The 26,670-nt window shown below is 32.2% G+C and overlaps 1 protein-coding gene across 5 annotated transcripts in view; it reads right to left on the reverse strand.

Moving 5' to 3' along the window:
• Positions 1-26,670, reverse strand: part of ATP11B (ATPase phospholipid transporting 11B (putative)) — a 118,087-nt gene that overhangs the window by 26,743 nt on the left and 64,674 nt on the right. For all 5 annotated transcript variants that reach the window (XM_041731511.1, XM_041731510.1, XM_041731508.1 and 2 more), the window contains exons 15-25: positions 25,908-25,976; positions 24,503-24,576; positions 24,270-24,373; positions 21,794-21,975; positions 20,424-20,627; positions 15,279-15,432; positions 13,831-13,933; positions 9,501-9,646; positions 8,260-8,319; positions 6,606-6,733; positions 5,377-5,515 (exon numbers count right to left, since the gene is read on the reverse strand). In XM_041731511.1, coding sequence (XP_041587445.1) covers positions 5,377-5,515; positions 6,606-6,733; positions 8,260-8,319; positions 9,501-9,646; positions 13,831-13,933; positions 15,279-15,432; positions 20,424-20,627; positions 21,794-21,975; positions 24,270-24,373; positions 24,503-24,576; positions 25,908-25,976 — 1,363 coding nt within the window. The remainder of the gene's footprint in view (positions 1-5,376; positions 5,516-6,605; positions 6,734-8,259; positions 8,320-9,500; positions 9,647-13,830; positions 13,934-15,278; positions 15,433-20,423; positions 20,628-21,793; positions 21,976-24,269; positions 24,374-24,502; positions 24,577-25,907; positions 25,977-26,670) is intronic.

Here is a 26,670-nt window from a genome sequence, read left to right on the forward strand (position 1 = left end):
ATAGGTAGTGGGGATTATGGAGTGCATCTGTTTCATAAGGAATTGCTGAATCAGTATATTGTACACCTGAAACTAATACAGCACTGTGTTAACTGGAATTAAAAACCTTTTAAAAAGTGTCAAATTACATATATATAAATATAAATATATATATGTACACACATTTTTTTTTAGAGAGAGAGAGAGAGAGAGAGCACATGGGTGGACACTCAAGTGCATGGGGCACGGTTGGGGGAGAAGGGTAGAGAGGGAGAGAAGGAGAAAGAGAATCAAGCAGGCTCGGTGACCAGCATGGAGCCAGACACGAGGCTCAATCTCATGACCCTGAGATCATGACCTCAGCTGAAATCAAGAGTTGGATACTTAACCAACTGAGCCACCTAGGAGCCCCTAGGTGCCCCTCAAATTATATATTTTTAAATATGTACAGTTTACTGTATATAAAATACAACTCAATTTTTTAAACAATGATTTTTAAACACTGACTTTATGTCTTTGTTTTTTTTTAAACAATGATTTCATGGAATTCAGTTTTTCTATTATTTTTTGAGAACTTAAATTAAAAAAAACTTTAAAAAATATTTTTAAGTAATCTCTACACCCATTGGGGGGCTTGAGCTTATGACACTGAGATTGAGAGTCACATGTCCTACTGACTGGGCCAGACAAGGGCCCAAGGAGGACTTAAACATTTTTAAAGTTACATCAAGATCTGAGTGACTTATTTCACTTAGCATTATGATTTCACTCACTTGTACAATTTAAGAAACAAAACAAATGAGCAATGGGGAGAAAAGAGAGGGAGACAAACCAAGAAACAGACTCTTAAATAGAGAACATAAACTGATGCTTACCAGATTGGGGGGGGGGGGTGAGAGGATGGGTTAAATAGGTGATGGGGAGATTAAGGAGTCCACTTGTCATGATGAACCCCGGATAATACATGAAGTGTTGAATCACTACATTGCACACCGGAAACTAACATAACACTGTATGTTAATTAACTGGAATCAGAATAAAAACTTAAAAAAAAAGTTTCTCAAAAACAAAGTAACATCAAGATCTCTAACAAATATGCTATAATAGTTTTACTTTTTGTGAAAAATTCTTTAAATAAAAAAGAAATGGTGATTGTACTTTTCTGTAAAGCATATTTAAAATCACCAAAAAAGGGATCCCTGGGTGGCGCAGTGGTTTAGCGCCTGCCTTTGGCCCAGGGCGCGATCCTGGAGACCCGGGATCGAGTCCCACGTCGGGCTCCTGGTGCATGGAGCCTGCTTCTCCCTCTGCCTGTGTCTCTGTCTCTCTCTCTCTCTCACTGTGTGCCTATCATAAATAAATAAAAATTAAAAAAAAATAAAATCACCAAAAAAGGTGATCCTCTTGGATTATAGAACTAATTTAAAGCTTTATGTTCAGCTCATTTTTAGCTCTGAAAATAAAATGAGAATATTACCCAAGCAATATATTCACCAAATTACTAATCTGTGACTTTTGGACAAATGTTTATGATGACACTACTGCATTGTAAGAGAAGCCTCAGGTTTTAATTCCTATTTCAAACATTATGAGTATCTTAAGCCTGCATAAGGCTAGGAAAATTTTACATGAATTTAATTCTTCTACTATTCCGAAGAAAAACAATTAAAAATTAGTCACCATGTCTTTTTAAAATGGTGCTCTGAAGGTAAAGATCTGCCCATAGGAAAGCAGTTTTTAGAAACACAAACAAGTACTCAGTTATGTCATATACATTCTTCCAGTCTTTCCAAATCTAAGAGAAAATTTATCAGGATTCTTTTTATTTTACTAACAGAAAGGAGGATCTATTAAAAAAGATCTGAGAATATATGAGGAATGAATAGTTCTTTCCCAGTTAAACAGAAATTAAGAATGAGTGAATACTTCAAAAATACTTGAAAATTCAAACCTATAATATTTATGATACTACTAGACACTCATACAAAAAAATGGGGGAGTAGAATCTTAACTTTCCCATAACTGTCCTACCCTACCTGGACTTCAAACTATTTTAACTTTTTTTCCTGCTCCTCTTTCAGGATCACTTATTTGCAGCAACTTCATCTTCACCTCCAGCCACTCCTTTCCCAGTACTTCCCTCAATAATGTTTTCTACTTCAGGTTTTCAACTGTTTGTAGACTTCTTGGGCATACAAGAATAATTACTGGAAAACAGAAAGCATTCAACACATCCAGTGTTGAATGCGACATGGGCTAGATGTCTAAAAGGATTTTCAGTACAGGAAATTGTAGAAGGAGCAAAAAGACAGAGGTCTATGGGTTCACAGAGCCTGAAGAACAGACACGGTCCTAAGAGAGACTTTGGGAAAAAGAGACAAGACTCTAGAGGAAACATAACAATGGCTTGGAACTAGAAAGGAGCACAGTATGTTCTGAGAGAGCCAACAGGGACAGTTTAACTTACACATTTAAAGAGGAGAGAGATTCTGGGAGAAGTAGATCAGAAGGGACCAAGAATGAGAGGGTCTTCAAGATAATGATTGGATGGTAAAAATAACAACTAACATTGCCAAGACTTATTGAGTACTTCTATATGCTAGCCACTATGCCCAATGCTCTACATATATCAGTTAATCCTCACAGCAAACCTACAATAGGATTATGCTCCTATAATTTTTCAGGTGAGGAAATGGGAGTTTAAGAGTGGTTAACTAACTCATCTCAAACAACTTGTCTCAAATCACTTCAAGTGTCAGTCAGGATGTGGATCCAATTCACCTGATTCCAATGTGGGCTTCTTTTCCACTGTACCTAGTATTGGTGGTAGGGAATCCTAGATTAATTTCTAATGGTATATATCAGAGTGGTAGAACTGGTAGGCTAAAAGGGAAAAGAAGTTAATAATTTACAATTTGAGTTTTTTGTTTTTTTTAAAGGAAACCAACAATACGTGGTAAAGAGAAAAAACTTTTGTATGAGAGACCAAACAATTTACCTTCATTAAAATTTTATCTTTTTGGTGCCTGGGTGGCTCAGTCAGTTAAGCATCTGACTCTCTCTCTCTTTTTTTTTTTTTAAGCATCTGACTCTTGATTTCGGCTCAGGTCATGATCTCAGGGTCTTGAGATCAAGCCCCGAGTTGGGCTCTGCACTGGGTGTGGAGCCTGCTTGAGATTCTCTTTCTCTCTCATCTTTCCCCACACCTTACCCTATGTGCATGTGCTAATTAAAAAAATTATTGTCTGTATATAGTATGCTCAATTTTAGAAGAGTCACTAAACACAAGAAACAAATTTAATTCTCAAATTAAGGAAATACTTAAATTATGTAATAGAATATTATATAGCCATGGAAAGTATTTTAAAAGCATTTTTAATAACATGGAAAATCATTTAGGCTATAGTGGGGATAATTATAAAGCTATCCTTGAGAAATGGGGGATATAAATTATGACATTAATAGAAAATAGCAAAAAATAAAAAAGAATGGGTGAAACATGTTAAAATCATAGAGGTAATTATGTTTAGGTAGAAGGAGTAAAGGTGATTTAATTTTCTTTATGGTCTTTCTTATATATTTCAAATTTATCATAATGGACACGTACTACTTTTAAAATGAGGAAAGAAGTAGTAACTAGCAACAAGAAATTTAATTTCCTTTCACAATAACATGTTCCTTCTTCCTCTTTTTCCTTCTGTCCAGTTTTCACTCCAGTATTTCAGGTAGAAATGGGCATACTTACTCATCTATTTGTGAGTTTGCTGGTCCTTGCACAGGTGGCACTATTGTGCAGAAAAGCACTGGGACTTAGGATCATGGCTAAGCACACAGGCTTTGAAGTCATACAGATTGGAGTTGGAATTCCATTCCTGTAATTTTCTTACTGTGTAACCTGAGGCAAGTTTTTTAACCTCTCTGGGGTTAATTTTCTAATACGCAAGAAGTAATAGATAATATTTTCCTTACAGAGGATTATTATAATTTAATAAGCCAATATGTACACTTGACACAAAGCAACAACTCAGTAAGAAGTAGTTAGTATTTGAGAAGTGCTATAATCTCTATGCTGCACAAATTAGGATAATTTTTGTTCAAAACAGGCTAAATGTATCCTCAAATGTGAAGTGGCAGTACTATGTATATGTTCCTGACTGCATCTTAAAAGGATTTGTATGGTTAAAATATCAATTGAAATCCATTTCCTTCATTGTGCTTGCTATATTTTGTTATCATTTCATGTGCTTATTTTTTTGTAACTCACACAAGACTCTAAGCTCCATGACTGACTATGTTAGTTAATATGATATATCCAGAGCCTAGTAAAATACACAAGTATGATTGGTCCTCAATAAATGTCAAAAGATAAAACTCCATATTCTCCCAATTGCAAATCTTGTATCTCCTGTCTCAAAACATATTTTGTAATACTACACAGTGAAAAAGCGAATCTAAAGGTGACAAGCATTTCCAATCTATAATAGTACCACTGCTATCACTTTCTTTCCTCCTAAGTCATGCAGCTAAGCCTTAGAAAGAGGCCTAACTCAGCCAGGAGTCATCCTGAGCTCTCCACAATCAGGACAGTGTAACAATGTACTGTGTGGCACTCTTTCTCAATTTCACATGAGAGAAAAGTGGTCATTCTAAATAGTAACAACATTCTCAGAATTGCTAGTGTGTACTGAAGAGTAAGGTAGCACTTCCTAAGCATACCAAAAAAAAAAAAAATCACATAATTAAAAGCAAAAACTAAACATGAAGTCTTCGTTCTCATATGAAAAATGAGGATCATAATCTCTCGAACAGGATTATTCTGAAGATTAATGGAGATGGAGCATGTAAAGCACTTAGCACAATAGTAAGCACTGCATAGACAATAATTATTATTAAAACAATCTTGAAGGGAACAAGCATGGAGGGGTATATCCTTTCTGTGAATTTTTTTTAAAGATTTATTTATTTGAGAGAGACAGAGAAAGCACATGTGTGGAGGGAGGAGCAGAGGGAGAGAATCTTTAAGCAGATTCCCCACTGAGTGCAGAACCTGACATAGGGAGTAATCTCACGATCCTGAGATCATAACCTGAGCTGAAACTGATTCAGATGCTTACCTGAGCCACCCAGGTGCCCACCCAGGAATATGAATTTATTCATATAAATTAGCAAAATTGCGTGGTAACTTGAGTTTCATATTAATATTACATTGTATTGCCTTTATCTTAGCTTTTACTTGAAATCTTTTTATAATTGCTTTTCAATTTAGTATCTACAATTTTATAATTTGAATTGAATTTTACTTTTTTATGAGAGAAAGTCATAAAAAATCAAACTAAATCAAGTTATTAACAAGTATTCATTTAAAAAATGATATATTAAAAAAATGATATATTTTACCTGGCCATTTCCAAGCAGAGATATATCTTTTCCTATTAGGAAATAGGATCCAAAAAAGAAAATAAAGGCATGACTGAAACCCAGGATGGTCCAATAAAGAAATGTCTTAATGCTTAGTTGACGGTTTTTACTAATGTCTCTGAATATTTAAAAAAAAAAGAGAGAGAGAGAGAAAAAGGAACATATTAGGATTCATACTTTTGAACCTACTAAATGATTATTACAATTTGATAATTATAAAACAAGATGGAGTTTTAATTTAAAATTGCTTAAAAATATTATAGCAAGAATAAACTTGAATTTACAAATCACTGTTTATAATAATATACATCGATGTAACAGCTTACAATTCACATAATGTATCCAAATACATTTTCTCATTTAAGAAAGGAACATGATAAAAAAAAAAAGAAAGGAACATGATATAGGCATTATAAGTCAGTTTAGTTGTGCAAAGTTGATCTATCTGTATTATATTCTGTTGTAAACATTCACTCACTCTGCTATGACTCTCTTTTTAGTGGGCTTTTTAAGTTTGGTTTAGCACTGAGGCTCCTAATCAATTTCATATCCATCAGCAGCTATGGGAAAACAGCCTGTACTAATCTTAGGTCAAGCCCAGTCTTAGGCATCTTGGGAAATGAAGGTGAGTTACTGTCATTTCTGAATGACTGAGTATCTGTAAGAGTGGATGTCAGGTTAATGAGGACCATAAGCTAGTTGGTCCTAGGAATAGTTCCACAACTCTGATTATTTACTTGGTTCTGGAGAAGCAGGGAGGGATAACCCAGAAGATCTGGAATGGGAATTAATATCCTCAACCCCACATTTTGCATTGATTATGACTCATTAATTTGTCAATGCTGGAACATGAACATTTTTTTAGAAACTCAAGAGAGATAACCAATTACTGGATAACTTCTTTTGTGCACACAAAATGGAATATTACTGGTTTGTAACAATAAATGCAAATTACACAACTGCCGAATGCATTCCTGGTATGAAAGTGTTCATTCCTAAAAACACTAGAAAAATTATTCAAATTTTTTCTTTGATGTTCAACAATTATAAGCCATAAACTAAAGTACTTTCCTCAGTAAAGTATTAATAACTAACACACTACCTAATATATTTGCTTCTTTATAAGGTGCTTTCAAACACTGGTAACTATGTAATATATAATTTGCAATCAAAGGCATTATGGAAATTTAATACTGGAAAATACTTACCGATAGAGGGTGGGCTTGCTCTGTAGTACATGAGGATCTATATGCTGTTCCAATAGACTATATATCAGAATAGGTAGGGAAGTAAAACAAATATTGTATAAAGTCAGGTACACGCTGTCATACAGTGTCTAGAAAGAGAAAAATGGTAGAAATTTTGAGATTCTAATATGTATTACTGTTAGGTATATGATGACAAAGAAGTATATTAAAAATAAGCATAAGAATTATATAGCCTTTTCAATTTACACAAAATTTTAATAATTCCAATTTCTTATATAGACATAAACATATAATATTCCTATATTTATATTCTTGTGGGAATTGGAACATTTTGTTATGTCAAGTGATCCATATTTATATTTCAAGATTCTTCACAGTTCAGTCACTATGATATAACTTTACAAATTCTCCTACACATATCCTAGGCTTTTTATCATTCCTTTGATTTGCTACACATATAGTTTTACTTTTATGGCTCTGTCTTCCTAAGTCCTACATTTCCTTTAAAGCATGATCCAATGCCCAAGCAGATATTTTGAATTTAGAGTTACAAGTTGTAAACAGAAAAGAGTGATTAAGGATAGAGACAACTCAAGAGAAATCTAACATAATTAAGCTCTTCTTATTCCTTTTTTTTTTAAAGATTTTATTTATTTGAGAGAGAGAGAGCAGGAGAGAGCATGATGAACAGGGGGAGGGGCAGAAGGAGAGGGAGAAGCAGACTCCTGAGTGAGCAGGGAGCCCCACAGGGGCTCGATCCCAGGACCCTGGGATCACGACCCAAGCTGAAGGCAGAGGCAGACGCTTAACAGACTGCGCCACACTGATGCCAAGCTCTTGTTATTTCAATTAATTAGAACAAATGTCTCAATCAATTAGATATATAGTGTGGTATGTGAAAAGTGTGCTCAATTAGTCAAAAGCTGTAAGTCCTAGTACAGTTAGCTATGTGATTTTGGACAAGTTATTTAATTTCTGTGGATTTTATTTTATTTTATTTTTTATTTTTTTAATTTCTGTGGATTTTAATTTCATTTTCTATAATATAAGATAGATTGGGAATGACAAATACATGACAGTGTGTACAACCACAGACCCATATGTGCTCATTATAGCTACTATTAACCAATTATTGGGTTTTCTCTCTGAGCTTATAGCTTTACACTCTTTTCAATGTAGCATTCCTGGTGTCCTCTAACAATTATTTAGAGTTAGCTTCTGAGATAAAGCCTGTATGTCATTCCTAGACTAAGTCACTAAGCTTTCTTCCCAATCTAAAAAAATTCTGTCAAAAAATAAATGAGGTAATCTCCCTACTAGTTACCCTGACACGGCATGATATAGAGTTTACAGAAATATTAGATATAAGTTGAAAAAAGTTACCCAAATTCTCTCATAAGCTGTTTAGAGTAAATATCTATTTTTTAGAAAGCAAACAGAATTAAAATATATTTTGGTATTAACATTCACTTTAAACTGAAAATCAGAATAAATACTGTCAATATTATATTGATCAAATACACTAGGAAAGTTTTGTCTACTTATCTGCAGGAGTAGGAAAAATGTAAAAAAAATCCATCCAAGTATCTATCAGAAACTGAATATATACACACTTTATTCTTAAAGGATAAATCAAAAGCTTCCATTTACTTACTTGTTGAGAAAACAAACAGTAGAACTGATATAAAAATTGGGGTGTGATAAAGCACACATTCTGAAAAACAAGATAAAATGGAAATAATTAAAATACTTGTGTCTAAAAGAGAAATAATTTCTAAAAATGGCTATTAAAAGAGTCCAGAAACACAATCTCAGTTGATGTGGTAAGTAGAAGATCTGCTCATAAGAACTTGTCCCATTATTTAAAAATATCTGAAAGAACTCTAAGCAGGATCACAAATGTCAGAATGAAAATACCTTGGACCTTCATTGCTAAGCAATGTCGTAATTTTGATTTTATAGCCTTCTAGTTATTATGCAATACTTTTCATATACAATACAATAAGTATAATTTATTTAAACTTTAGGGCTATAATAGCTTTAAAATAAAAGTTATTTAAAATAAATGGAGCTAGAAAAACGCCTTTTCATTTCAATGTACTTATAACACAGCAAAAGCTGTAATAATAAGGTAGAGAAAAACTGCCACCATCATTTAATAGCAATATGCAATCTACCTGTGTTCTTTCATTGCCTTGTAGCTATTATTTATAGAATATATGCAATTATAGGACACTCTAGTGTACTAAATGTCTTGGTATTTAAGAGATCCTATCATGGGTTCTGCTGAAGTTCACCTTCCCCAAAAGAATTAAGAGGTAAAACAGTATTTTAATATAATTAGTTTCCTTGTAATCCTATGTATTTTACTTCATGCATTTAAAGCTCCCTCAATGAGAATACATCTCACTACACTACCAAAAGGTCATTCATGGCACAAAAAAGATGAAGAACCTTTGCTTAAAACCACTGTATTAGACTTAAATTAAAACTTAGTGCTGGTTCAGGACAAAATAACATGAAAGAAATAAAATTAGTTACATTTTAATTCATATAAAATAAAATGTATTAATTTTAAGTATGAATTTTGATGCTGACATATACCTGTAACCACTCCCACAATCAAATCAGAGAACTTCTCTATCATGCAAAGTTCTCTTACATCTCTTTCCAGTTGGTGCTTTCACTTGAACCCTTGGCCTCAGGCAACCACTGATTTGCTTTCTGTCAGTAAACATTAGATTTATGACAAAAATCTAGATATAGTCCAGAAACTTATTTTAATTACAGAAACAATTTTTAAAAGTATAATTTGAATGGTAATTGCAAACCTTAAATTGAAATCTATAATTACTATGTCAGTAAATGATTGTAAAATATCCCCATGAAACTTACCTTATAAAAAAAATACTGTACAAGGGTAGCTATTCTAATATAATAATAATGACCATGAACAAAAAGCAATTTGGAGAGGAATTTAAATCTAGCTATTGCATAGTCACTGTTTCTTGCAGCTTGTCTTCCTTCTTTACCCATGATTCCTGCAATGAAGACAAAACGGCAAAGCTCATTGATAACTGTTAAGTGTGATTTTCATGATTTATCTGCAAATACCTTAATTATCTGTAGCAGTTGAACCTGAACTTAGGATCGCTATATCCTAATATATAGCAGATAGTAGATTCCCAAAAGATTGTTCAACTTAAATCAAATACATAATTAATACAAAACACAACATATATACCAGGCACGTAACATCAAGTTTCAAAAACTCAGGTTATAATAAAATATAATTAATATAAAAATAATACTGAAAGTTCAAGATCTAATAATAACATCCAATTTTATACCAATAGATGCAAAGTACTAGTTAATAGATTTCAAAGGAAGAAAATGCTATAAAACAGCTTGAGCTTTGTTATTTCCAATGAACATACCCAAACTGAATGATTTGAACCTAGCAAAAATGAACATGTTTAAAGGTTTTAAAACTTTCCCATATAAGTCAAACAAAATGTGCTATTTATTGAACTTAATTATTTAAAAAGGAAGTCCTAATTTTATTATTGGATTCAATAGGCATGAAATATTTCAATAAATAGAACAAACATTATATAGGCAAAAAAGACTTACAAAAACTGTACACACTGCTAAAAATTCTTGCATAATTAATAGTGAGAAAAGCTATCACACTCATAACTTTTTATCTTTCCACAATTGTACCTAAATTAAAAGTTACACATGAAATAGCAATTCATCATATCGAATGTCTATGCACACGCTTTGAACAAATGCTGAGTATATAAACATTTTAAATGCTTAATGTGACAATACTGAGTGCTATTTGTTATTTTATCTAATTGAGGCTGCACAAAATGTGCTTTTTAAAAGTGTAAAATATCACTTGAAATCAATACATAATTTTATCTGATAAATATGACATTTTTTTTTAATTTTTATTTTATGATAGTCACACAGAGAGAGAGAGAGAGAGAGGCAGAGACACAGGCAGAGGGAGAAGCAGGCTCCATGCACTGGGAGCCCGATGTGGGATTCGATCCCGGGTCTCCAGGATTGCGCCCTGGGCCAAAGGCAGGCACTAAACCGTTGCGCCACCCAGGGATCCCCAATATGACTACATTTTTAAGGATACAGTAATCCTTTCAGTTTAAAAAGAGTTATTGCCAATTCTGTTTTTTCAATCTGGAAACAGCTTGGAAAAATTATTTATCAAAATTATAATTTTTATTTTGTCATAAAATTTTCCAAAATGTATACATTAAGATAGTTATAACACCTAGAGACGACCACTATTTTTGGTCTATATCCTTTTAGAACTTTCCTTCTGCATTTTTTTGTATGTATATAATATATATACAAACAAGTATACAAAATGAGATTATTTGTTTTGTAATCTGCTATTGTCATTTAATATATTATGGACATTGTTCATAACATGTTTTTGTCAACATATTCATCTACTCTCTTAAAAAAATTCCTGGATGAATCATTGCCAGGTCAATAGGAACACATTTAATAATGCAGTATATACCAATTTACACTTCCTCCAATACCGTATACAAGGATTTGCTAATTCTATACCTTTGCCAATTCCAGGTTTTATGGTTCTTTGTAATGTTTGCTAATCTGACAGGCAATTTTACCCTGCATTTTTTGCTTATTGAGACTGAACACTTTTTTTTCATGCACTTCATTTTAGATATCTCATTTTCTGACAAATGATGATTCACATCCTTCCACATATTTTACCAAAGTGTTTTTCTTATTATCCTTAATTTGTTAAGACCTTACATACTAGAAATATAAGACTTTGTCATTTATTTTGCAAATATTCTTTATTAGATTCTTGTTTCCTTTATAATGGCTTGCTTTCTTTTATGCACCAGTGCAGGGCTTGATCTCAGAGACCCTGAGACTGTGACCTGAGCCGAAACGAAGACCTGGATGCTCAACTAACTGAGCTACCCAACCACTGCTCTTTAAAGTTATTTTACATCTTTAGTCCATCTGGAATTTGTTTTGCTATAAGCAATGGAAAGGATTCCAACTTTTATCCCCTGAAAAACCAAACCAGTTATATATATATATATTCAAACATCTAGAAATTTAGCTTATAACAAGGTTTTCCAAATAAGTAGGGAAACAAATTACTTGATAAATATATATATAATATATATAAATATATATATATATAAACAAGTTACTTGATATATATATAATATATAAATATATAAACAAATTACTTGATATATATATAATATATATAAATATATATAAATATATAAACAAATTACTTGATAAATATATATATATATCAAGTAATATATAAATTATATATATATTTTGATATATTGATAAATTATTGATATATATTCAATTATATCAATATAATTGATTATATATATATATTGATATATATATAAATTATATATATATTTATCAAGTAATTTGTTTCCCTATTTATTTGGAAAACCTTGTTATAAACTAAATTTCTAGATGTTTGAATCTATTCTCTTCTCTGGTCTGTTACCATACTAGAACCAAACTGTTATAAATACTGTAGCTTTTTATGTTTTCATGTATGGCATAGGAAGCTATCATCAAATTGTTATGGAGATTTATGAGAAACAACAGTATATAAACTAGAAAGAAACTTATCATAATGAAGAGTTAATTAGCTCAGAAAGGAATTGATTTGAGAGCTACTCCGAAAATACCAGACTTGAGAACTTCTTATCACAGGACATTACAGAGGTGAATCCAGAACAGGAATTAGCTTCTTTTCTAACACTAAAACTTTATCCTTCATTAAAAAAACTCCTAATTTTCACCTTTGCTTCTGTATTTGTACAATAAAGTTATTTAGGAAGATAGGTCAGACTATGGTTTAAATATGAAATGACTGATAAACATAATAAAATGATATTAATATTCTAAATCCAACAAAAATTTTAGACAAAAATAGAAGAGATTAGAATAAAGATTATTAAATTGGAAAATTACTTGAAATTTTATATTTATTATTATAGTTTGGTATAACTTTTTTTAAAAAAATATTTTATTTATTTATTCATGAGAGACAGAGAGAGAGAGAGGCAGAGACACAGGCAGAGGGAGAAGCAGGCTCCATGCAGGGAGCCCAACGTGGGACTCAATCCCAGGTCTCCAGGATCCTGCCCTAGGCTGAAGGTGGTGCTAAACTGCTGAGCCACCGGGACTGCCCACGGTATAACTTCTTGTTTCCAAAATTGTCATTAGAATGAGTTGCAGAATCTTTAGATTGAAAAACAGAGTAAATAATAATAATAAAAAATTCTCTGCCTCTGTGTGTCTCATAAATAAATAAAATCTTTATTTTTTTTTATTTTTTATTTTTTTAAGGGTTTTTTTTTTTAATTTTATTTATGATAGTCACACAGAGAGACAGAGAGAGAGAGAGAGAGGCAGAGACACAGGCAGAGGGAGAAGCAGGCTCCATGCACCGGGAGCCAGACGTGGGATTCGATCCTGGGTCTCCAGGATCGCGCCCTGGGCCAAAGGCAGGCGCTAAACCGCTGCGCCACCCAGGGATCTCTAAAATCTTTTTTTAAAGGTTTTATTTATTTATTCATGAGACACACAGAGAGAGAAATAAATAAAATCTTAAAAAAAAAAAAAAAGGGACGCCTGGGTGGCTAAGCAGTTAAGTGTCTGCCTGTGGCTCAGGGCATGATACTGGAGTCCCAGGATTGAGTCCCACCTGGGACTCCCTGCATGGAGCCTGCTTCTCTTTCTGTCTATGTCTCTGCCTCTCTCTCTCTCTGTGTCTCTCATGAATAAATAAAATTTTTAAAAAAATTAAAAAAAAATTGAAACCATGAAGGCATCTATGTAAATCACAAATTTAGAGTTTAAAAATGATAAAGTAATGTGAGAAAGTACTTTAAAAGGTACAAAATGGCAAGTAAAAATAAAAAATTACCTTATTATGAAGAACTGGCAATGGCAATTTCACTAACATGGTATTTATTTCCTTGAAAATCTGTAATTAAAATACTCTAAATATTGGGCTTAATTATAATGGGCTTCTGGGGGGGGGATACACTGATATATTACTACACTGCATTATATATCTGATACTGCACTTTAGTCCACAAAAGAAAAATTCAAAATCACCAAATAATTATAATAACTTTAAAAACTCAGGAAAAAAAAAATCAATCACCTATGCCAACATGTGCTTCTTGTATCATGCTTACATCATTAGCACCATCACCAACAGCCAGTGTTATAGGTTTCTCAGGTGAGATTTTTATCAGTCTTATCACCTGAAAGACATACAACTAATTAGTTATTTATTATAACATTTCAATTTTCTTGTACTATATAATCATTTATCTGAAATGACTGCAATAAGAACAGGTGAATAGTGAAAAATTTAATTTTGCATCAGACAACAATATGCACTGGAGTTCATTTTCTGAGGAGATGTTAGGAATGCCTTTCAGATATGTCACAGCAAAAGAGAGTAATTACGTTTGGATTTTACAATGGGAGGCAAGAATCTTACATGCAGCCTAAATGTGTAAAAAGCTCAAAAGTAATTGTGTTAAAAAATACATAATTGAACTCTGTCAGGAAAAATTTTCTCTTTCTCAGGAAATTATTCTTTTCATTTTAAGTAGAGAGAAGATAATTATTTTCTTGTCATAAAATTTAAGAAATTTTAAAAAGCAGCCAATTAAATTCAATAAAATCAAAAGAAAGGTTTCTTTGGAATTCTTGAACATACATAAAGAACCTAGGCATTAAATCTGGACTCTGGTTTTAATCTCCACAGACTGGAGTCTATATTATATTATATTATAACATTATATATATATTATAACATTACAGGCATTTTAACAAAATTCCATTAAGTTAAAAAAAATGTTGGATGTCTAATTTATTAGACCCCTATGAGAAATAGTGTGTAGATGTATTCAAAGGTATTTGTGAAAGATACAGTATGAGACCAAAATTTTAAGTCAAGAGTTATAAAAACAATTTGGATAGGCTTTCACTTGAATCACAACTGAAATTTAAATATTTCTTATATATAGTTTCAAATCACAAGATAATTGGCTTCTCAAATTTTACTAAAGTTTCATCACTTAATAACCACAAAGAAAAAAAAAAAAAACCACAAAGAAGTTAAAAGAAGTTATTCTCTGCAAAAATAAGCAGAGATCCATAGAGCCACCCAAAGTTGCAGAACTGAAGTCTTACAGCCTGCCTCACTAGTTAAGTAACTTATGAAACTATAGTTATCATAGTTCAATATATGTCTCAGCAAAATCACAAACTGCTACCCATCAAAGACTTTGTAGGTCATTATGAATAGTTGAAACTAATATTCCCTCTGAAAATTCCAAGGCCTAATGTACTTGGTTAAAATTCAGAATGTGAGAAGTGTTTGAGAGTAATAAGATTCATATACTACATACTACCAAACAGAACTAGATAAGGCATTAACCTTAAAGAATACTTTTTTTTTTCTTGAACTCACAACCCTGAGATAAAGACCCGAGGAAAGATCAAGAGTCAGATGCCCAACCAAGTGAGCCACCCAGGTGCCCCTAAGAATACTTTGAGATCTAAATATCTTTATGGAACATTTTACAACAAACATACCTTTGCTTTTTGCAGTGGTGCCATACGACAGCACAATACAGCGGAACAATTCCTACAAACTTCCATGAACAGTTTTTCATGTTCCCTGAGTGCAAGAGACAGGCTGGTCCCATCCACCACCAGCCCGTGCTGAATCACATGATCCTCTGTAATTCTAAGAGAAGATAATTATATCCTGTTAGATACACTGAAGCCATATTATTTATACTCATTTAGTAAACAAAAAATTCTTACAAAAAGATGTACCATTTACTGAGGCTTTATTGTTATAAAACTGATATGCCAGGGAAGAAACTAAACTATGATTACCTGAAAGCTGAGATTAAGCAGAACTGAGAATAACTGATGTGATGAGTAAAACAAATGATACTCAGTTTTACAATGAATTGATACAGATACAGTAACTATTTTCTAAAATATGAATTAGAACACATAATCAAAATATTTTCCCAAATTATAGTATGAAAAATCTTCCAAAAATAAAAACATTAACTATACATTTCAGAAACTCTAATTAAAAAAATTAAATGCAATCAACAATGGTCAGGAAAATTCATGAGCTAGATTCACCATGTGGGCAGGAAGGAATGAAAGAATCAAACTGTCTTTTGATTTTAACCCCTATATTGGACTCTATGTAATGCTAGATATTATTATGGTGGCCATGGATAATACCTCTCTGTGGGCATATGCTATATGAGTACCACTCTAAGTATGATCTGATTACAGGCAGCTGGGCAAACTGTTGCCAGGCAGAGATAAGAACTTTGCATTAGTATGTAAATCAACTATAGGACTGGGCAAACTATTCTGTTCAATTGTTTCTCCCCTTTCTCTCTTAGTAATAAGATGTTATTGATAAAAGAAACTGTGTAGATTTATATTCTGCTGCAAACTCCTATATATAGTTGAAGGTCAGCACTCAAAGTAGCACTGTGCTACATCCATAAGGAAAATACTATATAGTTCATCACTGGGTTCACAGTACAACTGACTGCTAGTCAGAAATGTCCCTTCATTTTTATTTCATTTTCCCCAGCTTTGTTGAGATACCGTTGACATATAAAATTAAGGTATGCAACATGATAATTTGCTACATGTATATATTGCAAATGATGACCACAATTAGGTTAGTTAACACCTCCATCCTCTCATCTAATTACCATTTTTTGGTGTAGTGATAAACTTCAGATCTACTCTATTAACAATTTTTAAATATATAATACAGTGCTGTTAATTACAGTTATCATACTGTACATTAGAATTGCAGAACTTATTCATCTTATATATAAGCTAGAAGTTTGTACCCCTTTGACCATTATCTCTCTTTTTCCCCCACACTCTGGCCTCAGAAACTACCACTCTGTTTCTTTGAGTTCACCTTTTTTAGATTCCACATGTATGTGTTTTTCTCTGACTTACTTCACTTAGCATACTGCCCTCAAGGTCCATCCTGTCACAAAAAATCTCCTATTTTATAGTTGAGTAATACTCCTGTGTATGTACGTACACACACACACACACACACACACACACCACACTTTTCTTTATCCATTCATCCAACAGATACTTTAGTTGTTTCCATTCTTGGCTATTGTGAATGCTGCAATGAACATGGCAGGGAGTGCAAATATTCTTTGGGATGGTGACTGCATTTTCCTTGGATATATATCCAGAGGTAGGACTGTTGGAATCACATAGTAGTTCTATTTTTAGTTTTCTGAGAAACTTCCATATTGTTTTCCATAGTGGCTATATCCTCAATTTTTAATTGAGGAGAACACTATCAACTGAGCAACAAGCTATAAAAACTAAATATGTATCAACAGATTTTAGTCTTATAAAAAAACTTGAGCTAAAATGATGTCTTTTACAGTATGCCTAATCACTACTGTGTTGCACAGTAACTAATAAGTGGTCAACAATTACCTTTTACAATGTAAAATTTTAAAAAATGTATTTTTCTTTTATTAATTTTCCAGTATCTGAAAGCACTACCACATTGACTGTTTTTCTTCCCTACTGGCTAAACTTTACTTAGCAACCTGTGCTGCCTTCAACGTGTTGTGTTCAGTCTAAGCACTGTGTGAGCACATGTCTCAGAAGAAGGGATATAGCAAGCAGCCAAGAGTGGGAGAGATCAGATCAGTTTTCCTCTGGAAACTTCCCAAGGCACACTAAATTAGGTTTTCTTCTGGACAGGCTTTATAAGTTATCATACTATTTCACAATCCATGAGATAATATTTATGAAATATAGGAAAGTACCTCACAGTTCTGGCACATAGTAGGTAGCATCGGTTTATCTCTGTGGCTTCACATCTCAATACCTCTTCCCATACTCTCTTCCCATCTATTGCATTCTCTGGCCATACTGAACTACCATCACCTTGAATGAGCCTCTCTCTCTCTCAGCTCTGCAAATTTGCAGTATGCTGCCCCTTTTGCTTTTTGGTCTTATTCTCTAACCAGTGAACATTTCTTTTAGGGGAGAGCACAGTCTATAGACATCTCGTCTATCCATCCAGAGCTTTCCATTCTTGCCTGTTACAATCCAGCTGTGATAGGTCTGTGACAGTATATTTACTTCTATTTTTTTTCTACACATTGTAAATACTCTGAGGGTAAACAATATGCTTTATATGACTTTATATGACTTTTATATGTTTATATATTTTATATATATTTTATATATTTATATATATTTATGTTTTTTATATACATTTATATACATTTATATATTTATATTATATTATATATTATATTATATAATATATTATATATTTATATTATATATATTTAATATATTTATATATTTATATGTTTATATATTTTATATATATTTATATATACTTTTATATGACTTTATATGACTCTTTGTTCCAAATTCTAGTTAGCAGACCAACAATATATGCTTGTGAAGGAATATAAACTAAAACTTACAAAGGTATGGAATTCTTTGTTCTAACCAAGATTTTTAGAACAGACATTTCCTGGAAGTCTTAAATCAAATCTTATTGACTTATCTGGTTATTTCAGGAAACATGTTCCACCAAAAAGATAGTATCTCTAAAATATAATATATTTCATATAGCAAGCCTAAAAAGGACTGTGGTCTTCACTTTACAATATAGCTTTTGTACAGAAAGGGAAATAAATAATATCCATAACCTTTACAGATCCACTAAAAGTTGACATATAGAAGACGATTTTAAAAATATTCTAAAATACAATAATTATCTTTAGAGGGCTGTATTATGTTCCATCATCTTATCATTGTCAGCATTTTTTTAAATGGACACTTATTACTTTTATAATCAGGATTAATATTTTAGAAAGCATCTATAAAGTAAATGATTCTGAACATTAATTTCTATGTTTTAGGGAGTTCTCACTGACATATGGTACTTAAATTTTTAAGTAGCCGCAATGGTGTTGTCACTGCTCCCAAGCTATCATATAATTACCTAAATCAATCAATTTTTTGAATTCGAGCAAAGAACCTTCTGAGAGTTGTATGGTCTCTTTAAAACATCCCTTAAATAAGTTTTCCTTTGATGAAACTGAGTTTAGTACCAGATGATGCCTGCATAACAAATGTGAATAAAGCTCTGAAAATACACTGATAACTGTGGCATTGTTTTTTCACATTTATTTTTCTGTTTTAGCATCATAAGACAAATGACAGATACCTATAGGAGACCTAAGATGCCTATATATGAGCTTGCCTGATGCTTACACTGAAGCAATCCTTAGTTTACTGTGAAAAATCAGAATCTTAAAGGGGGTTCCTAAATAAAGTTGATTAAAAAAAGTTGTCTATAAAAAAGAGACTTAGAAAAAAAGAGATGAATTTAGAGTATTAAGATGAATTTAGAGTATAAATAATTAATGTAATTATCTCTGAACAATATAAAAGATTCATTTTCCAGTTTATTCATTTGAACTAGATCAGGGTTTGGCAAATGTTTTCTGTAAAGAGACAGAAGTAAATATTTCAATTTCTGGTTTTGTGGACCAAGAGACTAAATTGAGGATATACTATAGGTACTAATATTAAAATAAAGGAAACTGGGATCCCTGGGTGGCGCAGGGGTTTAGCGCCTGCCTTTGGCCTAGGGCGCGATCCTGGAGACCCGGGATCGAATCCCACGTCGGGCTCCCAGTGCATGGAGCCTGCTTCTCCCTCTGCCTATGTCTCTGCCTCTCTCTCTCTCTCTCTCTCTCTCTCTCTGTGTGTGACTATCATAAATAAAAATTAAAAAAAATAAAAAATAAAAAAATAAAATAAAGGAAACTGATTTTGACAAAAACTTTTATTAACTAAGTAAATAATGTAATAATAGTAATTGAGCACAATTTTTTAAGTAATATAAACCTACCAATGAGAAGACTTGAAATCTTTTCTTTGGTAGGGGGTAACATTTTGCTTAACTGGGGTTTAAAGTTAATGTTCCCTATCATCAAAATCAATTGCAAATGTCTACTTTTTAATGATACATATAATGAGATTTCCACATTTTAATACAACAGGACTATCTTTAACAAGATTTTCTATTTCCTCTTTGAATATGTCTTTTCAAACAGGTAGCATAGTAAAGTGTCACTGATTAATAAACACAATGCCATCTAATTTGATAATAAAATAATCAACACTGTGCACTAAAAGTATGATATTAAAAGTCCATTTTTCTTTTCTTGTTTGGACATGATGGGTAAATACTGATAATAAAAATGTAGTATAATGTTATAGGGCAATATATGTGGCATTCAAAACACTACTATTTAGAATAGTGTCACTGTGATCTGTAGTAAATCAAGTAGCAGTGAGAAATGATAAAAGTACTTCATAAAGTCTCTGTCACAACTATCCAACTGTGGTACTGTAGTGCAAAGTCTTATTGATTATATGTAAATGAATGAATGTGACTGTGTTCCAATAAAACTTTATTTACAGACACTTAAATGTAAATTTTATAAGTTTTCACATCACAAAATATTACTCTTCTTTGGATTCTTTCTTACCATTAAAAATGTAAAAATTATTTTGTGCACACGGGCTATCAGAAACAGGCAATAGGTCATCTTTGACCCTTGAGCCATAGTTTGTTGATCCCTAAACTCATGAAGATAATTACATTCTTACCTTCTGGCAAGCTGCCTCAATTGTTCAGCACACTCGCTGTCTGATTTCTGATTTATAAGTTCAAGAATATTCATGGTTCTGTGAAAATGTCCGCATGATAAACTCACACTAACAGCTGTTTCATGTTTATCACCAGTTAGTACCCATACTTTGATACCAGCCATTCTCAATGCTTCAATAGTTTCTCGAACTCTATCTTGTAGCCTGAAAATAAAAGAAACAATATTAGCAGTAGAGAATACTTCTTTGACTATTATATATATAAACCACATAGTACATGTAAGGTAAATCCTAGACTCCCTGACTTAAAGATGTTACAGTATAGTGATATAATTGAATTTTTTCTCATTAGGGAAGAAACAGGAATAATCAAATTAGTGCTCATCTGGTTAACATAATACCTACAACTTTATATTTTAAGAATATATCTTCAAAGTTGATTTTTATAGAACCAAACTAAATATATGGTCTTCCTAAACTCCTATTTTATTAGGAAGTCTTTAAATTTGAAATTAGAAGATTTCTCTCTTTTCTCATAAGAAAATTTCTCATATCAGTAGTTTAAAAATCAAACTGGTTAATAAAGGATGATGTAATCTCAGGTGAGTCTCAGAAATCTCAGGAGACCTGAAAGGTAATGAAAACCTAAATTTTACAAAATGCTAACGCTCTTAGAGACAGATGGTGGGGAACAAAGCCTAAATGACCTCAAGGAATTCACAAACTGAGAGGAAGAAGTCTTTGAAGAAATGACTATAATATGCTGCCACAAAACAACATAAAACTACCTACAAAACAAATACTTCATAAAGGAGAGAGTTTTTAATCCTATTAGGTCTAGGGGTAAGGAAAGATTTTACTGGAGTGGGGGAAACTGAGCTATACTTTATAAAGATACTCATAAATGGATAAAGGAAAAATCATCCAGGCAGAAGGGACACTCCTGCCAAGGAACAAAGGCACAAAATAAAATAGTTTGAACTATAGCAGTTTTTCAGAAAACTATATACAAATAATTTGGTACTGTTGAAGCAAAAAGTGCAAACAGGTAGTGGTGGGAAGAATTAAGCTTAAACTCCTTGTATAGCACACTGAAGAGTATTCTAAAAATTCAAGCCTATAAGCAAAACTATACATAATGGAATTCTTTCATCTATTTCAAATATCTGGCTAGAATAAAAATTGTATACACTGACTGGGAAAAATTAAGGCTTTAACTCTCTATTTTGACTTAAAATATCTTATTATAAGATATTAATAAATGGAATTTATGCCATAAATTAGAAACACTTGGCTAGGAAAATTCTTTTTTTTTTTTTTGAAAATTCTTATGAGACTAAAAGCATATTACTTATTTGTCCGATGCTTACCTGTCTTCCACTGCTGTAGCTCCAAGTAATATCAGGTCTTTCTCTATGAACTGGAAGACATCTGCCAATTTCTCTTCCCGTTGTTGTAGGGCAGTCCTGGCTTCAAACAGACGTCTGTCTATTTCCTCATATTCTTTAGATGTCAACTGTTTATAGGCCATACACAGAGTTCTTAGTCCTTTCTAAAATAGAAAAATTAAAGACAAAAATTAAAAATAACTAATGGAAAATTAAAAAACAGTTGCTCAAGATAATTAAAGTTTTTAAATTGTAGAATATTAGAGCCTAGACAGGATCATAAAGATTATCTTATAATTTAAAAACTGTTTTAAAAACCATGACTTAGAAACTGTTTTGAGGGATCCCTGGGTGGCTCAGCAGTTTAGCCCCTGCCTTCGGTCCAGGGTGTGATCCTGGAGTCCCGGGATCGAGTCTCACATCAGGCTCCCTGCATGGATCCTGCTTCTCCCTCTGCCGGTGTCTCTGTCTCTCTCTCTGTCTCTCATAAATAAATAAATAAAATCTTCAAAAAAACAAAACAAAACAAAAAACTATTTTGCCTGGATTTAAAAGCTGTTTTACCTGGAAAGTCAGAAAGTTCTATAAGGATACCTTTAGGATTGTCAAAAAGAGAGGCAGCCCCAGGTTGTACTCTCTTGTTTTAACATATACAAATCCACTTTTATGTACTTTATAAGAAATTTTCTTAACTAAAGGGGACCATAATTTCCTGAGAATCCATGGCATGATGAATTTACAGGTCAAATAACAAAGTCTGTAAGGTGGCCCTTATCAAATAAACAATACTTTCTATAGCCATTGAGTGATTTTAAACTGTATCATTATATAACTTCACTGGTGGAATGGAATTATACAATACTTATGAATATATATTTGATTATCTGATTTTCCTGGGCACAACCTTCTCTTATTTCTCTTACTATTTGACAGTTTCTACATCTGAAAGCTATAAAAGTTCCTTTTCTTGCTGCACATTCCCCTCAGAAAAACCCAAAATAAATATTCTAATAACAGAACTTGGAAACAGTACATTTTAAAATACATGACACTATTCAATGATTTCTAAATATTGATGTTCCTTGATTCACAAATGACCCACACCTATAAATCACGGTTTTTCTTAAACAACATTAAAGGGATCATGTTAATGATCACAGTTATTTTATATGAAACAAATTCATTTTACAACAAATATTTGCTGAATGCCAACTATGTGCCAGTACTGTTCTGGATTAAAATGGATGTATGGTAGAACAATATCTTTCTTCTCATGGATGTTACAGTATGATAGATGAACCAGATCATAAACAATTAAGAAACAAGTAATGAGAGAAAATAAACCGTATGTAAGTAAAGGAGGCAGGTGAACACAGATGAGCATAAAGCAATCTTTTATAGAAATGCAGAAATGAGAGATCATAAGTTCTTAAAACTTTGAGAGCTGCTTAAAAATTTTCCTCTTCACATGAACTGTAGCACTTTGTTTTCATGAGATTCTCCTATGTTCTTCTAGTAAGAGAGACTTAATTCACAAATCACAAAATTCAGTTCTTTAAAGAGTACAGATCAGTGGTTTTTAATGAATTCAAAGTTGTACATGATTATTACTATTGAATTCCAGAACATTTTCATCACCCCAAAAGGTATCCATTAGCAGACACTTCTATTTCACCCCTTCTTCTAGCCCCTGGCAACTACTAATGTGCTTTTTGTCTCAATAAATTCCATTATTCTGGACACTTCATATAAATGGAACACATGACCTTTTGTGACTAGCTTCTTTCACTAGGCACAGGAGCTTTTCAACATTCACCCATGTTATGGCATATAAGTACTTCATTTCTTTTAATGGCCAAATAACATTCCGTGTAATGGGTATGACACAGTTTAATGCATGCATCAACTAATGGACTTTCAGATGTTTCCACATTTTGGCTATTTAAGAATAATGCTGCTAAGTTTTTATGAGAACATGTTTTTAGTTCTCTTGGGTGTATAATTAGTAGTGAACTTCTGGGTTATACAGTAACTATATTATTCTATGTTCTATGAGGAACTATTAAAGTAGTTTCTAAAGTTTTTTTTTAATTTATTTTTTCTGAAGTGTTTGTATCATTTATAATCCCACAGCAATGTATGAAGGTTCCAGTTTCTCCACATCCTTGGGATTCCCCTATATTCTCTAAGTAAACTCCTCTTTTTTAAACATATTAATTGAATGGTCTTTGCAGCCAAAAAAGCCCTGACTGTAACAAGTTCAAAGAAAACAAAGAAAAGACTTGTATTTTAGGTTAAAAGTCAATTTTTGATCAAAGAATGTGGAAGCCAACACATAATTAAAAAGAACTGAAGAATTTCTATAATATTTGATAAATTACTAATGCAAAAATGAAGCCTTAAATCTTTCATATGTATACCTTTTAGAGTTTTATAAATCTTAGAAATTTATACTCACCAAAGCAAATTCATCTACATGAATTCTGGTTTTTTCTATTTCTCCACCTACACATTTAGGAAGAATTGATGATTCAGCTCCTTTAGCAAATAAAAGCTTCTCACCTAAAAGGAAAAACCAGTTATCAAACTCATAATATTAGATAAATTAAAATTCTTACCTAAAAGGAAAAACCAGTTATCAAACTCATAATATTAGATAAATAAAAATTCATAAAAGTTTAGGTAGGTTACCTGAAGGTGCCTGAACAATTACACTCATCCTTCTACGATCTGAATCAAATTCGAGAATATGAAGCAGTTTGTACCTAAGGAAAAAAAAATAATAAAGACCAAAAGTTTAACTTTTGAAAAATAATATTAAGTGAATATTTGAAAAGTACCTCTATAAAAGATAAAATGGTAGATTTAGAAGAAGAAATTAATCTCAACTACATTTTCAAGATAATGGGTTATGAATCATTAATAACAACACAAGATAGAAATAGAAGAAACTAACATTTATTGAGTACTTACCAAATGCCATGTACTTTACATACCTTATGTCATTTAATACCCATGAGAATCAAAGAAGGTAGATCTTATCTCATTTTACAGATGAGGACTATTAAACTCAGAAAGATTAAGTAATTTTCCTAAAGTCAAATAAGCTTGTGAGTGGCACAGCAAGGATTGGAATCCAGATCTGCCCAGCTTCACGTTTTTCTCACTAAAAAAGGTAATTGATTCTCAACCCTCTTTTCTGCCCAAAATCACCTGAGAAATATAACACACTCACATTAGTAACAGAGGATCATTACAGCAGTGATTCTGAACCTGATACAAGTAGACATATGCATAGGTGGGGGAACAAATGCCTTTATAAGGAGTAGTAAAGGAATTTGTGTGGATAGGTCAGGTGTGGCTTCAAGTTTTCCAGATGGATTTATATAATGATGTATATATGGAATGCTTTGTACATCTCAAAAAAAAAAAAAAAAAGCAACAACAGAGTGGGGTGATTCATAGTTAACAAAATGAACTAGACAGGCTTCTACATGAAAACAGCCAAAGAATGGGCTCTATTTTACTTTGTAAAAGCTAAAAAGGGACAGTTGGAGTTGAGATATGACTGGAATTGGTAAAACCATGAAGGTATGAATAGAACAGGAATGGGACTAATATATCAAGCAGTTTAAATATTGGAAATAGGCAGTTGTTCCTTAATGTTTGGAAGATAAAATCAAAGGACTATAAGGAAGTTTTTCTTTATTTAGTGAGAGTTTATGAAACTCATTACCCCAGCAGTATATAAAAATAAACACGAGTAAATTTAAGTAACAAACTAAAATACAAATGAAAGAGTCAGAGTAGGTTATTGTGATTACTGTGATGTTGTACAACATGGTATTAACATCATTAGAGCAGGGGTCAGTAAACTTTTTCTGTAAAGGTTGAGACAGTAAATATTTTAGACTTTGCAGGCCATATATGGTCTCTGTTGCATTTTAAAACATAACAAAACAAAAACCCAAAAAACAAAACCCCTTAAATAATGTAATGTAGTTTGCAGGCTGTACAAGCCAGCTTGTAGGCCAGAGACCTACCGGCCATAGTTTACAGATTCCTGTCCTACACTAAATACACAGAAAAAAATTACCGTTCCAGTTTTCCAAGTGTTTTAACTTCCATAGTTTCTTCAGAATTGCCAACAAATATGATGCCAATTCTAGGGATTAAAAGAGAAAGAAATATAAGATTTAAGGATGATATTTCATGTTTCATAATATGTTATTATAACCTAGCATGAATAAAAACATTTAAAGTATACATTTAAGATGTATTTAAAAATATTTAATAATACAGCATTATTTAATTTAAATTCAATTAGCTGATATATACTATATATATATAGTATATAATCATTATATACTATAATCATTAGTTTCACATGTAGTTTTCAATAATTCATCAGTTGCATATAACACTCAGTGCATATCCCGTCATGTGAATATGATGCTATTTTAAGAATGTGAAGAATCAGAGTAGGTCCAAAACAATACATACATAAGTATTTCTCACAAATTACACTATTCATACTTCACAGTAGCCAGATTTTTAAAGATCTCTTCAAAATATGATTCAATGCGAACTTGACAACAAAATTAATGATACATATAAAACTCTCATTTACAATTTGTTTTATTTTTTTTAAAAGATTTTATTTATTTATGCATGAGAGACATAGAGAGAGAGAGAGGCAGAGACACAGGCAGAGGGAGAAGCAGGCTCCATGCAGGGAGCCCGACGTGGGACTCGATCCTGGGTCTCCAGGATCCCACCCTAGGCTGAAGGCAGCGCTAAACCACTGAGCCACTGGGGCTGCCCAATTTATTTCATTTTTATTTATTTATTTATTTTTA

This window comes from Vulpes lagopus, chromosome 17 (genome assembly GCF_018345385.1).
Source record: "Vulpes lagopus strain Blue_001 chromosome 17, ASM1834538v1, whole genome shotgun sequence".
NCBI lineage: Eukaryota > Metazoa > Chordata > Mammalia > Carnivora > Canidae > Vulpes > Vulpes lagopus.